Source organism: Leptosomus discolor, chromosome Z, assembly GCF_034619465.1.
Source record: "Leptosomus discolor isolate bLepDis1 chromosome Z, bLepDis1.hap2, whole genome shotgun sequence".
NCBI lineage: Eukaryota > Metazoa > Chordata > Aves > Leptosomiformes > Leptosomidae > Leptosomus > Leptosomus discolor.
Window position 1 is genome coordinate 23,561,883 of NC_141419.1, and position 16,490 is coordinate 23,578,372.

At 35.9% G+C, this 16,490-nt stretch overlaps 1 protein-coding gene across 1 annotated transcript in view; it reads right to left on the reverse strand.

Moving 5' to 3' along the window:
- Positions 1-16,490, reverse strand: part of SHOC1 (shortage in chiasmata 1) — a 57,410-nt gene that overhangs the window by 3,756 nt on the left and 37,164 nt on the right. The window contains 10 exon segments of the mRNA XM_086480472.1: positions 652-801; positions 3,210-3,303; positions 4,906-5,027; positions 6,022-6,133; positions 7,880-7,985; positions 8,514-8,698; positions 9,232-9,301; positions 10,726-10,798; positions 11,761-11,951; positions 13,701-13,808. Coding sequence (XP_086336598.1) covers positions 652-801; positions 3,210-3,303; positions 4,906-5,027; positions 6,022-6,133; positions 7,880-7,985; positions 8,514-8,698; positions 9,232-9,301; positions 10,726-10,798; positions 11,761-11,951; positions 13,701-13,808 — 1,211 coding nt within the window.

Genomic DNA, 16,490 nt, shown 5'->3' on the forward strand with positions numbered 1-16,490 from the left:
CATATGCAGCTATTACAATAACATGCACAAGCTGATATTCAGTACCCAAATATCTGTTCACTTGCTCCTTCACGTTAACTGAGTGCTGCTGATGTGTGAGATTGCCCTCCCATTTTCTTGACTGAGAAAAACTATGCATTTTTTACCTGATTAGCTGACTATAATCAGTCTATAATTTTCCCAGACCTGGACCAACTGAAACAGTAGGAGCACACAATTCTAACTTCAGGGTTCACACTTCAGTGAATGGAAGTCTTCATCTTAACCTCCGGGACTCTTTCAAATGCTTAGTACTATCTAATTTATAGGTGGTGGGTTTATTATTGTAGAAGGAAGGCAGGACAAAAGTCCTGGAAATACTTAATTGGAAAACATTTCTTATGTTAGGGAAATATACAATCTTGTATGCTGATACAGTGCTTGATACAATGAATCTTGAAGAGGAAGCTGACCAAATGAGTGTTTTTCCAGTTAAGGAAATGTTCTGATCATCTTCACACAAACATAATAGTGTCTTGACAAAATCTGATGAGAATTAGCAGGCTCAACATTTTAGATAACAGCAAAGGTGCATGTAGCATAGATTAAAACCCCCCTCTATTACCACAGTGCAAAAAGATTGATCTAATACATAAATAAATTTTGGCCAACCTTTAAAACTTTTATTGGAACCTCTGGCAGAAGTTCCTGAAGTTGATCAAAGCTTGCAAGAAACAATCTGTTCAGCGAAGATCCCTTCCTTAACATAAACTGAGCAACCAGAGGGTTAATACATGGAAAAGTAAGTAGGCATTTCTCTGTCTGGAAATGGAAATTACTTTGTTAGATTGGTATCTGACAAACTTTTTTTTCCTTTTTTTTTTTTTCTGTTTCTACAGGATGACATCTCTATGAATATGTCACATGGTATATCACAGAAATAAAGTATATCATAGACAAGAGGAAAGAACGCACTTTCATAGCCCAACGAAAAAGATTTTTTTTTTCACTACAGTTGTAGCAGTGTATAATTTTTGCAAAAGAGTAAGTTCTGCATAATAGTTTGATAAAAAGCAAGAACAGCCTAAAGATGTTTCTATTCTAAAGGATGAAACCAGTGAATCACGTAAATTTGATTTCAAAACAGATTACCAGATTTACTGTTTATTCTCCATTTTGAAGAGAATTCCCTAAATCAGGATAAACTGACAAAGCTGGGTTTGTTTTACAAAAGTTACATTCCTAAACAGCAATGAGACAGGTGCCAAAAGCAGGAGTCTGCCTGCTAGAGGAGGCTGAATGTCACACAGAGGGCAGCAATTTGAGAGCTGTAGCATTTTAAGAACGTTAGTTTCCAGTTCCTGACTTTCACAAAGCCCTGCACTCAACAGATGCCAGGATCTAACCTTTAACAGAGGCAACGTACAATCAATGACTCCTCTCAGTTCTTTACCAGTATCCTTAATATCTAAATTGGAAAACCTATAATCCAATATCCCACACTTGAAAGGTTACACCAATATCTGCTTTAAAATACTTCTGAATTTGCAAAACCCAAAAAGGATCTTGGCTTTACAAGAGTTAAAAGTTTCCACATAAAACGAGCAAATTCCTATGTTTAATTTGAAAATCTTAATACACAAGTTAAAGAATCTCATATATTTGACTGTGATTCATGGACGTCTTCCAGCATTTATTGTAAATATCCGATATCAACTACTGCATGAGAAGTTAAACAAACTTCTACTATCTTGTATTAAAGCAAGTTTGTAAGCAACACCATTGACTTCAGTAATGGATCAGCACTGATGAATTTGGCACCCTGCCCAAGTGAGCCATTGTATGTTTATCTTTTACAATTTAGATAGTTTTTTAAACTTAGTGCCTAGAAGTGTGGAACTGTACACATTGGCCAGCAGATATGGAGGATAAACCTCTCTACTGGTTAATTGTGAAAGCACGGGCAAAGTCCAAGTTGCAAGTAATTTTTTGTTTTTAATAATAAATTTTAAGAGAACAACAAAAAAAGCCCAGGACTTTAGGAGTCTGAGAAACAGGAAGAAAACTGTAATTTAATGGAAAGATAAGCAAACCTCAGATGGCAAGACAGAAAGCCAGGATTTGTCCAACCACTCATGAGGACTGATATTAGATGCTACCAAAATGTTGTCAGCAATCTGACGAATTAGTAGCGCTGTCTCTTCAATTCCTGGCGTAAGAACTACCTAAAAGTGATACATAATATTTTTGGTTAAAACTTATACTAAGGACTGTCTTAAGAGTAACTAACAAGTTAAAAGTGAAACGTGAAAGGTGACCCTGAAGACAACAGCTGCTAATGTGGAGTAATAAAACCCGATCCATGCTTATCACGCAGAGGAACTCCAACCTCTGACTAATAGCCTGGCTGCAAATTACATTCCTTATTTATGCAAATCCTATGTAGGTGAAATTATTTTATCCTATAGGTCTTTTATATGTGATCAAGTTTATGGGTATAATATGAGTTCCTAATAAAACAGGTAATTCTGAGATGCCTAATATAGTTTAAGAAGATGTTAACACCTTAAAGGTCTAAGCAATTTCCACATGAACTATACTGCTGAGTACACGGAATGAAAAAAGCTGTCCTCTCTTTAACCTTCATTTAACCAGAAAAATTTTAAACAAATTTTAATACATAAATAAGTAAAAAATTGCCTAAAAAAGATGTTACTCATGCAAACAAAGTAAATTAGACATCAACTTGATAAGCCAAATGAAACTTTTGCCTATTTTTTAATGTTGATTATTCTAGATACTGTATTTTCTGATTTATAATAAAAAAAAGTTAATTTATCTTGCCACATAAAAAATAGCAAACTAGCTATCAGCAGAGAAAATTACACTTCCTTTTCTTCTGCTACATTAGTAACATAATATTAATTTGAAACTTCAAGTTAAGACAGAAACTGGATTAACACACTTTCTAATAATTTATAAAATTAAAGGTACAATCTCATTTCTTGACTCTCAGTCATAAAAACATCTCAGCTGCTATTTGAATCTGATTCAACTTGTACTGGAGTCTTTTCGCTGACTTCAGCAGCACTGTATTAAGCTCCTCTTTCTTATTTTAGCAATTTTGACCTATTTCATGTTTTTTGATGTAGAATGCATACTTGATTAAGCACTTCAGAAATATCACAGAGTGAAGCTTAAAACAGAAAGGTTGTTACCAAAAAAATTACCTTCACTTCAAAGTCTTCTGACTTCTGTGTAAGTTCAATTAGTTTGGCATAAATTAAGACAAGGTTAAGGAGAGTATCTCCCTTGAGACTGTACCTATAAAACAGTTTCATTGGACTGTTAATATCATGTGATAATTCCAAAACATTTGTTCCATGTGTTAATAATGTCTATTTTATTTCCTGGAATTCAGAATGCTAGTACAGTTTGAGAACAAGGGCAAGTGTAGGGTCTTGCATCTGGGAAAGAACAACCCCATGTACCAGTATAGGCTGGGGACTGAGCTGTTAGAGAGCAGTGTAGGGGAAAGGGGCCTGGGGGTCCTGGTAGACAGCAAGATGGCCATGAGCCAGCAAGGTGCCCTCGTGGCCAAGAAGGCCAATGGCATCCTGGGGTGTATTAGAAGGGCTGTGGTCAGTAGGTCGAGAGAGGTTCTTCTCCTCCTCTACTCTGCCCTAGTGAGACCGCCTCTGGAATAGTGTGTCCAGTTCTGGGCCCCTCAGTCCAAGAAGGACAGGGAATTGCTTGAAAGAGCCCAGCGCAGAGCCACAGAGGTGATTAAGGGGGTGGAACATCTCCCTGATGATGAAAGGCTGAGGGAGCTGGGTCTCTTGAGCTTGGGGAGACTGAGGGGTGACCTCATCAGTGTTTATAGATATGTAAAGGGCGAGTGTCAGGAGGATGGAGCCGGGCTCTTCTTGGTGATGTCTAATGACAGGACAAGGGGCAACGGGTGCAAGCTGGAGCACAGGAGGTTCCACATTAAGATAAGGGAAAACTTTTTCCCTGTGACGGTGACAGAGCCCTGGAACAGGCTGCCCAGAGAGGTTGTGGAGTCTCCTTCCCTGAAGATATTCAAAGCCCATCTGGACACATTCCTGTGTGACCTACTCTAGGTGGTCCTGCTCTGGCAGGGGGGTTGGACTAGATGATCTTTTGAGGTCCCTTCCAACCCCTAACCTTCTGTGTGATTCTGTGAATTAATACCTGTGAAAGGAGAACTAGGATACATTAAATGACTGAGTGCTGAAGAATGTGAGGAAGAAAATAGAGTCAGCCCACAGCAAAGCAAGCCCAGCCTGAAGCAAAAGGACTGGATCAGGGTCAGTCACTGGAGAAAAATCATACAGACAGGAAAGGTGATGCATAGAAAATATATCACCTGCTTACAGAAAAAAAAATCTCACAATAGGTAATAAAGAAATGCTTATGAACTATATAAATAAAAAACTTGCTTCCCTAACAAAAGAAGAACTACTGATGGATTGGAAGGACACTTGAAGAATGTCTCCCTGTTGTAAATGACATACATTGATGCTAAGACAATACATCTCACATTAGCATTACCTGCCTTAAATCCTGTTATAACAACCATTTCTTTATCTCTTGTGTAAGACTAAGAAGATCCTAGCACATAAAAACCACCTTTGCTAACTTTTTTTGGGGTCTCCCATGGTCACTGTTACTTTTAACATTCCACTGAGTTTTTCAGTACGAGCATGAAAACACTGTTTCTAAGTGAAAAGTCCAAAGCACACTAGAAATAGGAGCTTACAATATTCGTATTGTTCTAAGGGAAATGTATGCTACAGAGAAATTAAAAGAACAAAGAGTGATAGCTTGTTCTAATAAGAGGCTTACTTTAGTGATAAGTTTGTTTTAAAAATACTAAGATAACAAAAGAATTTAATAACTTACTCTAATCTCAGTCTTTCTCTGGAATAGAAAACAACCCAACAGCATGTATATTGGAGCGATAATGCCATCAGCTTCGATAATACATTGTCACAGGATTTCTCATAATTTAGTTCTTCCATAGTCTACCATAAAATTAATATAAAAAGTAAAAACTAAATAAATACATTACCATGGCTGTCACAAGATTTTAATGTGCATCACTGTGTTATGTATAAGTTAGCTCAAACATAAATAAAGCTAAATAATATAGGTATTAAAGACCCATCTGGGAGTCAGGAAAACTAGGTTGTATTCACAACTTCTATTTTGTTTGACCTTTGAAAACCTGATTCACTGCTTCATGCCTCTTTTTCCCTCCTGTAAAAAGGGAACACTGCAACTAACTTGTTAGGATGTTCTTAAGATTTTTGAGAACTTTAACAATGCAAAATACTGTTATAAACCTCTGAAGTATTTACTTAATCTATACAAATCATATTACACCTACACTGAATATGTAAAATACAACATCACTAACTGCAGTAGCATTTGCAGTAGCATGTAGGAGTGTCTATCTGTATTGTGCTTGCAACACTAATTATTATGTTATTCTTTATCTATCTTAGAGTAGCAGTTCTTCTACCTGTAAAGCCATCTGTCTTGCTGCACACCAGAATTTAAGTATTATGCTACTGTTTAAACTATTACTTGTTATTAAAAGTACAACTAATTATTTTCTAGATTAATTCAGATAATGGTCTGAAATGGGAGGAATCAACATGCACACTGGTAAGAGGATATAGTCACAGACACATGTAATTGGTTATTACACTATTTCTTTATAGAACCCTATTTTCAGGTATGCATCCTCTAACTGTATTTAATACGTTCCAATCTCAGGTCAAATGTTACACTCCTGTGAAGAAATGTAGGTACAGATATGAGAACATTTTAAACTAGTCAGACTGGCACAGACAGAATTTTGGAGTTACTGAATTTGGAAATAATTTGTGTTGTGAAACAATGCACAAATTAAGTATGATTACGAGCAAGAGAAGATATGTTAGAAGCTGCAGCTATGGCCTGGAAGTGACCCAACATATAACAGAATTTGGACATAGTAGTTTCATTTTGTACCTGCAAAAAGATAGCAGTACATTCATCTATTGTCAACACAACATATCGATCTGTACTTCCAAAGAGCCTTAAGGAGTAACTGCTATTTCTTTCAACAAAGGTAATGCTGTACCTGAAGAAGAAGTCAAATTATTTTATTAAGTATCACTTAAGTAAAATAATAAGATTTTCTTAAAGGACACGAATAACATACATCTCTTAATACAATTTTTTAAATTACACAGTATTTTCATACCTTGATCTTTCTCAAATGCTCAAGTTCTCTTTAAGACACATTAGAAGACTACAGAACAATGTAGCAGTGATTTAATGAAATATTACTGGACTATTTAAATTATGTTGCTAACCCCACCAAATATGACCTTGATACACAGCCTTCGATTTTACAAAAAAAACCCCATAATACAGAAACTAAGATAGATAAATCAAGAAAATATACTTAGATATTGCTTTTGAGTAATTAAATGTATATTGCATTTCCTTTATCCTTTTCATGCTTGTGCAGCATGGGGAAAGCAAACTGAGTGAAAACTCTCTGCTGCCATTGGTATGATCCTAAATTTTTCTGAGTGCATGAGAACTGCCAGCAGCACAGCCTGCTGTTACCAGCTCTGTTAGCAAAGACTCGCTGAATGAACATCACATACTCAGGGCTTTTGGGGAGTCTTGGCTGACTAAGAGGGGAAGTTGAGAAAAGACAATTGCCATACTACTTGGCCTCATCCCTAGGAAACACAGGAGACCTAAACCTGAATCTGCCAGCATTAAGTCCTCTAGAAACTTGTATGAACAAGGGTATTCCAACTTTAACAAAAAAGTGAACTATAAGCTTTTCTGAAACTATATAGCTCTTTGCTCACCTATTTAATTACTTCATTAGTGCTAAAAGGAGAAAATACCAAAAAGCATTCCTGACTCTTTAGGTTACGGCCAGACTGAACAGATAATTTGAACAGGTCAGAGTTTAGAAGTGCATGTTCAAATTTTACATGTCAAACATACAAATTTTTTTCCCTACTGAACTGTAATTAGACACAGACCAAAAATGGCTTCACAGCTGACTCGAGGATAGAGCAAGGATCAGAACTGGTCTCTTCAGCAACATGGTCAAATCAATCATCTGTATCTCTGGCACTGCTGCTGCTCTGTCCCCTATTTCTTTCTTTTTTTCCTGCCCCGTGACAAGAGGTACTTTTATCAGGTATTTATTATTATGAAAGCAAAACGCAAGAAAATTATGATGTCAAAGAAAATAATGCACATGTGCAATGATTTACAAACATGAAAATTTTTGTGCAGGTTAAAAAGTATTCAAAATGAGGTGGACATTAAATCTGAATTCTACAAATTAAGTAGTTTTTGGTTTTAACTTAGCCTCTCCCAAAAGCTGTGATGTATCAGAAAATGAGACTGTTTTACTGTTGTTTTGGTATTTTTAGCATAGCTCTGGTAGGTAAAAACAAAAAAATCCAAAAGCAATTTTTACAAGGAATTAAACAGAACATCTTCCAAGCAGCAAGAAGCACTAAAGCAAAAAAATGTTTTGGGGTAACATTATGATTTTCAAGGAAAAGTAGACAATTAAAAAAGTTGTTTTGATTAAAAGTGCCAGCTCATTATCAAAATAAACAAATCAGCCAATTCCATGCTGGTTGACATCTCTGTGAATCTATATAATGAAGCTATCAACTACAGCAGAAAAACTATCTTCTTGTCTCTTAAAATGCTGATAGTGTAATTGCAGTAATGTACCTGACAGTCAAGTAGATGGTTAATACATGATATATAGGACAAGATACATGTCCTGGAAAACAGAAAACGAATAGTCAATAAGATTAAATAGCTTATTTTCACTCACTTGGATTCCAAAAGCTGAAGAATATCTGGCATATTAAGAAGACCTTCAGTTGTCAGAAACACATATGGAATCTGTACCTCCAGAAGAAAGGAACCACAGTGATTACCTAAAAGATTTTGTGTATGTAAGATAATAGTTTCATACACAAAAAAAATAGATACATTTAGGTATTTAAATAGACTTATCTTTTAAAAATGCAGCTTTTATTAATCCCCATTAAAATGCTTCCATAATATGCCTTTTTTTTTTTTTTTTTCCCAAACTAAACTCTTCTGAATCTCCCTGAAATTAAGCTTTAATTTATATTCCTTTAGATCTACAGCAACATTCCCTTGGGATGTGGAAGGGTGGATACAGCTTGTAGTAACTATAAACAACCTATGAACTTGGCACAAGTCTTTTATCAACCAACATTCACTACTACATCCTGGCCAAAACTAAGCTCACACCCTAAGGAAAAAACCTTCCTATCTTGCTGCATAGCTAAACCAGCTCTGTTTGTTTAGCTTTAGCCTTCATAATTTATTACTCATTCTCTTCCACAGACACATGAATGTAGCATTTTAGGGAACACAAAATGCTTTCCTTTCATATGCCAGCCCAGCTGTTTGTTACAATTCTGGAGAGCACTTACCCATTTGTATTATTTCAGGGAGGGTGGTTTTAAAAGTCATGTAAGTAACCTTCAGATTTTTGCACAGATTTTTCCAGCAAGAGTTTTCAGAATAATCATATTCCATTACTAATGAGAAGTGTGTCCAAGGGAAGTCAGCTCCAATTTGCTGATTACGTACAATAACACAGGAATATCTACTAAGGCTTAAAAAACCAACAAAACATTAACAAAATAAAGTTCAGGTAGAATTACCCTCAGAACAAAATAAACACAGTTTTACTTTGGAGGATTGTCACTGTTTAAAGTCTGTTCACAAAAAAGTATTTACCCTTCCTGAATTTAAAACTGTAATTTAAAAAAAAAAATAATTTAAATATTGAAAGCTGTATTTCCCCCCTCCAATTATCTATTTGAAGTATTAATATTTTCCTGCAATGTCATAATTTGCCATTATTTCTCTTATGCCCTTTCTACCTACCTTTTTCTAAAACATGCAAAACAAAAGTTAAAAACATGCAATTGCATGTTTTCTAAAAGTTCCTTTGAGCCTCCTAAGTAAGCACCTACTAGAGCGGGGACAAAATTCTCCCCTCCCACAATGAAGCTGTAGATCCATATTCTGAAATTTTTACTCCAAACTGGAAAGTCCCATGGAAATGAACAAAAGTAACAAAAGTTTCACTGACATTAGTCCTGAGCAAAGACTTTGTTCTCAAAACCCAAGAATTTAACTTACTTGCTTATGATATCTTTACAACCTAAAAAGGTTCCTTTTTTCTCAGAATTCAAATCCATAGCTTTTAAACCTGCGTAAAAAGAATTAAAGCCTTAATCAAACAAATGAGCCTCTGTGGGTATGAATAAATGCACAGCAGTAAGCAGCAAATGTGGAAGAACACAGGATATTAAAAATCTATGTATTACGTTATCTGTCTTGATGAAGTCTTACACAATTTCAGTTTATATTGCAGTGATTATAATGATTTAGAAGCTTCCATTTTTGAACCCCAGGAGGAAGTAATGTGAACAAGTTTAATGTCTCACTTGAAATCACAACCCGACTACCTTAAAACAAAAAATGAAAGGCTAGTGCAAAAGGAAGCATCTTTGCCCCTTTTTCATTTAAATTCCTTTACACTTCAAGTTTTATAAGTATGACTGGAAGATGTAGCTAAAAAGGGATATTTGTATAACACAAATGCCTCTTTTCAAAAGCTTGGTTAGTTGGATTGACCTGTGTTTGCAACCAAGTCTTAAGATCTTAAAACAAATAAAATACTTTTCATTAAATATTATTATTAGTAAAAGGATTGTGAACATTCCACCTCCCTTTCAAAACATTCTAAAAGACAGGCTTTCTTCTTTTAAGAGCACAGGAAATTTAACTTTACTTTTAAAGGCAAAAGAACAATACAATACATGACACTTGATAAGTTTCAAGCAAGGAGTTACATTGGGTTTTAAAAAGCAACATGAAAGGAATCAGTGGCTTGCTCTAAACCTAAGTACAGGCTCAAATAACAACCTTCCTGAAACATGTTTGTTTTACCAGCTGAATCTGTGATGTTGAACAAGCTCGTACAAAAATTACTCATCGGTAAAATGATGAACTAATGTGAAAGCGTGGCTCACACCAGTGGTGGCTGGGATATTGGAAATAGTATTTGTTTTTCTTTAGTTTAACAGATTGCTACAGCTTAAGTTTACATATTTAGCAAACCAGCAAACAAGGTCAGCAACAAAGGGAAATAATGATCTCTACCTAACTACTCATTTAAGGTTTTATGCTAGGGAGCTTAGTTAATACTTAAATTCTAACTGCTCTTAATAAGCTTGCAAGGAAGAAAACTTGTGACCACTGATCAGCTAAAAACAATCAGACAATCTGACCAAGACAATAGATGCAATTATAATTAGGCAATGGGCTGCCCACATTTCCTTTTGTGTTCTGTTAAATAAATCTTTGACTTAACAGATGAACTTTCATTCTCTTGCAACAGAAAACATCATACCAGAACTCTTAATCAGAGGAAAACAAAGCTACAAGAAAGGAAAAAAGGTCTGATGGAAGAGTTAGGAAACAGCAAACAGTGAGAAAAGTATATAGAAAGGTTCTTGATGAGGAGAAAAGGGAAAAGCACCTGCAAAAAGCATACAAACAGGAATGCAGTGATGCACAGAATAACAGCCACTTTTTCTTTCAAAAATACATGTTAAAATAATTATTTACCTTCTACTCTGGATAAAGCGTGAATGAGGACAGCTTTTTCTCTCTCAGAGTCCATCCTTGTTATGATTAGTATCTGGAAGAAGACAAGTAAGAGAAACTCTAGTACTGTAAAAAAATTATTCTTTCAGCCTGTATATATCTTTCTTTCTCCTTTGCACAGAAAGTACTAGATTGACTAAGCAGGCGGCAAAAATGGAAACCTTGGAGTATTCCAGAATGATAAGCACAGAATCATAGAATATCTCAAGTTGGAAGGGACCCATAAAGATCATCAAGTCCAACTCCCCGTTCCTCACAGGAGTACCTAAAACTAAACTGTAGGATTAAGACCATCATCCAGACATTCCCTAAACTCTGACATAGTATTCTGGAAATAAGTAACAAATATTCTGCAAAGGAAAATGGTGGTTTGCACTGCATAGTATCACCCAAAATGTTCACATATCCAGAAAAAAATAAATCTTTGGATAACTTGAATCTCCTCCATAACTGTTCTCCATGCTATAACTATCACTCATGGATATTTGCTTCTTATGTAACTATAATGCCAGGAGATTTGCCTATACATGGGTTAAGCAGAGGTCATCTATGGATAACAATATCCATGTCCTCCATGGTGTGTTTTCTCTGAGCCACACTGTACAAGTACAAAATTCTGACTTGTACTATGATTCTTTTTGCACCAGAAGACTGAGGCCTTCAAACAAAACCTTATAACATAATTTTCAGTAAGTAATGTGATACCATATACTTACCAGGGAAACAGAACCACCTGCAACAAGATAAAGCCCTGGCAATGTTAAAAATCATATGCATGTTATTTCAGTCATGCAACCAGGGCAGGTTTGATCAAACAGAAACCTGCACTGCTCCCAATAGAGGTCTTAAACTTTATGTTACCCTTATTTAACAGATACTGTGAATTGGAAAGGTAATGATAAGACTTTCTTCCATAAACCAACCCTTGTTGAAAGACAGTTTCTTAATTACTTGTGTAGTCTGGAGTAGTTTTGTTTGCTTAGAGAAATGGTTTACATTGTTAACCTTGTGTTCCTCTCCATAACGTTGCATCCAATTTAACATTTGACACTGAAGCTCTGTTATTTTGGGATTTGTTTCACACTTTTTCTGGCTGCTGTACTGTACAATCTTCAACTGCCTCCAGATGTTATTCAAACAGGATTCTAAGACGTTTTTATAGATATCCTTTGCCTTGGACAAAAAAACTGTTAATAAAGCAACAAAAGAAGCAACTGCAGTGACAAAAAATAATTGCTAAGGTTTGTTTTTAATCTCTATATAAATCTTAAATTTATGTGAAGGTATCTTGCACAAAAAAGGTGAACATTTAATGGCTCACCAATATGTAAGGATACTATTACTACTAATTAGGTACATAAATGGCCTTTACAAAACTGCTATACCTCCTGTACTATCTGCTACATGACTCCAGCTAGAATTATAGAACATTGCATTCTATAGCTGCAGATACCACCAGGAGCACTGTTATATTTAACTAGTCTACATGGTTTATATTAAATAACAACTTTATTTAGATTCCCAATGTCCAAAGCTTGTCCTGTATTTTCACCACTCATCATCACAACTATTTCTCAACTCTGAATGATGCCTTTTGTAAGTAAATGGTGAGCAACGCTGGGGTTATTTGAAAATGCGTAAAGAAAAATATATCTAAGATAACTATATCTGATGAATCACACAGTCACACAGCGCAGCACAACACCACAACAAAAGTGAGGACTACAGGGCCTACTTAGTACCGGTGTCAATTTTCTAAGGTTTTTTTTCAGATCTTTTTTACTTGTGCAGTTTTCTGTGTGAGGTGTTGCTGGGATCTGGCAGGACAGGTGCTGTGTAATTTTGTGATATCATCTAGGAGTGCTCTTGCTACAACAGAACAGAGGAGGAAGAACTGCTTATTTGTCTCCCTCTCATCCTCCTATGTTGTTTATAGTAATTGTAGCAAAGAATTCTACTTAGGATTCTACTTATATATTAATTTTGTATTTTTCTTCCTACTCTTTTATTGCTAGGAATATTTAAGTGAACTGAAAATAATACCTTTTCCCCACAGTTCAGTTTATGGCAGATGTTTTCCATTTTACAACAATTTTAAGGAAACACCCTCCACCAAGGGATAACTCAGAGCGACTGAAGTTAGATGCTATAAACTGCCTTATGTCCTGTAAAGACAGATGGAGCCTGACTTTCCTAAGGCATTCATAAAAGCTGACTTCAGCTCCTTATGAATCTATTCTATCTGAAAATTCACAATACACAACTATGGGGACTTGACAAGCATGGCTTTATCACTTCAGGCATAAAACTGGGTTACAACAAATTTTAATATTCCAAATCCAAATTGCATAAGACCAGAAAAGCTCACAAAAAGCTTCTAAGTCCAGTGCTAAGAATTGGATTGTAACTCCAAACTCCCTGCCTCATGATACATTAGATAATATTTGAGTTTTGCTTAAAATGCCCTTGTTTTTAAGTACCTGATTTCCAAGGAGCCTAAGAATATTTTTAGGTGGAAAGTGTTCCACACTTGCAGAAGGTGGATTGTAAGCAACAAAGGACTTGCCATTTTTGCATATTTCTCAGTTTCCACACAGAAATTCCAATGAAAATTTGTCATTTTGAGATACAAGACAACACATTTTATATGTGGAAGTTCATGTGAATGTTTCTTAGGCAAATCCATGTAGTAACATAAACAGCGGTATAATAGTCATGAACTGAGCAAATACACTACCAAAGTACAATGTGGAGCAAATTAATTTCTAATGATTAAACAGAAATAGGGAAGCAAAGGGTGCTGAATATCATACTGAAGCTATGATGGAAGTATACCGATGGCAAAGAATCACAGCCTACAAGCATGAAGTTTGGGCTGCAGAATACACACAAAGCATTGTTTTTCCAGGTATCATTATTCACTACTAAAAACAAACCTAGTGCTGTGTCCAAGCCACAGGTTAATAGAAGATCTCGAACTGTCACCAGCAGGTGCACCAGAGCAGCACGTCTGAACAGCTTGATCTTCTTCTCTTCTGTTTTACCTTTACAGATAGAAGACACAGGTGTGGTCTGTATAAAATTTCAGAAATCATGCTATACATACGTAACCAATTTTAAAGATCCTGGTACCTCAGAATTTTCATTAAACACACTTAAACAGACATAATCTTGAAAGGCTGGATTCGGTGGGCTTGGCAAAAAGTTTATGAGATAGTATAACTTTTCCCTTGTCATATGACCCAGAACAAGTGGCACACAGGGAAGTGTTTTTCAAAGGTCTGTAAGGACAGTCAGTGCTTGCTGGAGGAGGGGATAACAGCTCCCCTAGGTGTGCCATTAAATCCACACTGCCTTACTAATTTTAGTAAGGCCACCTTTAAGTACACGGAAACTGATAAATCTCCCATCTTTTATTCTGTCATACAAGCCCAGCTGTTCACATTATTATTTCCTCATCTGATTAGTCAAATCACTACATTTTTCAACAGCGCTGTAACTCCATCTAACCCATTTTCCAAACTTTGCAGAACTCTTTCCAAGAAATCAAAATGGCAGATTATCCACTAATCAATAAGCAATTTTAAAGCAGTGATAACCTCAAATTGAGCTTTTTACACAACCCTTTAAACAAATTTTAGCCTATAAAAGCCATATTCTTTATGGCAAATTATTTGGACCCAGCTACTCTTCACACATATCATGAGAAAAATTCCTATTTTCTTCAGTAATGACCCATGTAGAGTCTTAACTCTGGTATTACCTTCCTGACACCTAATTAACCTCTCCTGATAAGAATCTTAACCTTTGAGAAGGTAAATTTGGAGGACACCTACTTCTTATGGGACCCACAGAGTAAATCAAACAATTTATGGGCTACCTATTCTGAATTATGCACCCCTATGCACCCAAGTCACTTCAAGGACTTGACTGAACAGGAAGGAATTATTAGTCTGATGAAGGAGGACATTTTTGGGAATTGCACACAGGGAGTGATGTGGTTCACTACCTTAAGAAAGGAAATATGTGACTGCTGCAGAGTAAGTAGACTTACTAATAAAAAGCGTATTTCAAGATGCTAAAAAATGGTTGACAAAGATAATTAAAGAATAAATGACTACAGCTAATCAAGGATATTGTTGAACATGATGCATTACACAAGAAAAATATTAGCTAGTTCTGTGTACTGGGATCAACATAGCTTTTAATTCAAAAAGACAAGTGAAGCACTTGGGAAGGAAAAATCAAACTTACAAACACAGCTTACAGAACAATTAGCTGGAAACAGCATGGAAGACAAAGATCTTGCCACTGTTCTGTATCAAAAGACAGAAAGCAACTGTTCATCTCTGTCAGTGAAGGACTATGTCCAGCTCTTGACACCACTCACCATAAAAACTCAGTGAGGCATACAGGTCATTTAGAGACAAAGCAAGACAGTAAGAAACCACATTTTATGACAAAAGGCTGGAGCATTTGGTGATATTTGGTGCAGAAAGAAAAGACCAGCAGGGGAATAATAATCTCCTAATAGATCAACACTGTCATACTAAGTGATTGTTTTCTGTGTTCACAATAAGAAAATGAATCAGTATACTTTAGAGTAAAGTGGAATGAGATGGGATATTGTCAAACTATTTAAAACCAAGAAGGCAATGAAAGAGAGAAGAAAGTTACCAGGGAAGTTTTGCAATCTCCTATACAGTTAAGAGAAATATTCATTAGGAATGGATTGGATATGTTAGAATCTTCCTCATTTCTATGGACCTTCCAGCAAGAAAACTCTTATCTCCTTCTGCTTCTTTAGCTGGGGACAAAATGCAAGACCTCCCATGCCCTTTTCTGTCTCTTCAGTGCAGACAACAGTAGCTACAGACTGACTTTTCAGTATTTTAAACCAGAGCATAAAGTTTTTACTGTGTTCCTTCAGCTGTAGTCCAAGGACTCACCTATTTCATCGGTCAATTTTGTGTTCAACCACAGTTATTTCTGGATAACAAGGGATGGGTAAATATTATCCATTTCTCAGAAAACACTTGCCTTTAAAAGGAAGGTCCAATAGATGACTATTTACCTCACCAGTATTTAAGCCACTAAACGTTTTCATTGATTTAACTGCTGTAACTTTTAGCAATTGGTAATATACTGCGCAGCGGATCTACAAGCAAAGAGGTCCCTGAAGTTTAAATAAGCACGCCACTCAGCTCAGCTCCTACTTCAGGCTACATTTCTACAGCACGCAAACTGTATTTGAAAGGATGTAGGTTTTCTCAAATTAATCTTGACTCAAAATGCAGACTTTCACATACTTTTTCCTTGATTTTGAGAAGCAGTACACTCTGTACACTTTTCTCAGCAATGTTTTCCTTTCTGTGACTCCCTAATACAGATACAGACACTGAGTTTCTCCCTCATGTTTGTGAAGATGGTGTTTACTCTTTTGTAAGCTCCCTCGAATTAAGAGAACCCTGCTGCTGACAAGTCTATAGATCACAGGCTGTCATTCTGCAGAGACCTCTAAATTCTTTTATGTTTGCCTTCTCTCTCATTTGCAATTTCATTATCATCAGCTTTATTTTGAGAAAAATACTTTCAGCACATAAAGCAATAAAGTTGAGATAGCTAAAGTTTGTCGCATAACTTGTGATGTAACATAAAAACTTGGCAGGTAGCAGCCTTGCTGCTATGTTATCCTTACAACTAGTTCTCAAGTATGTGCAGTACAA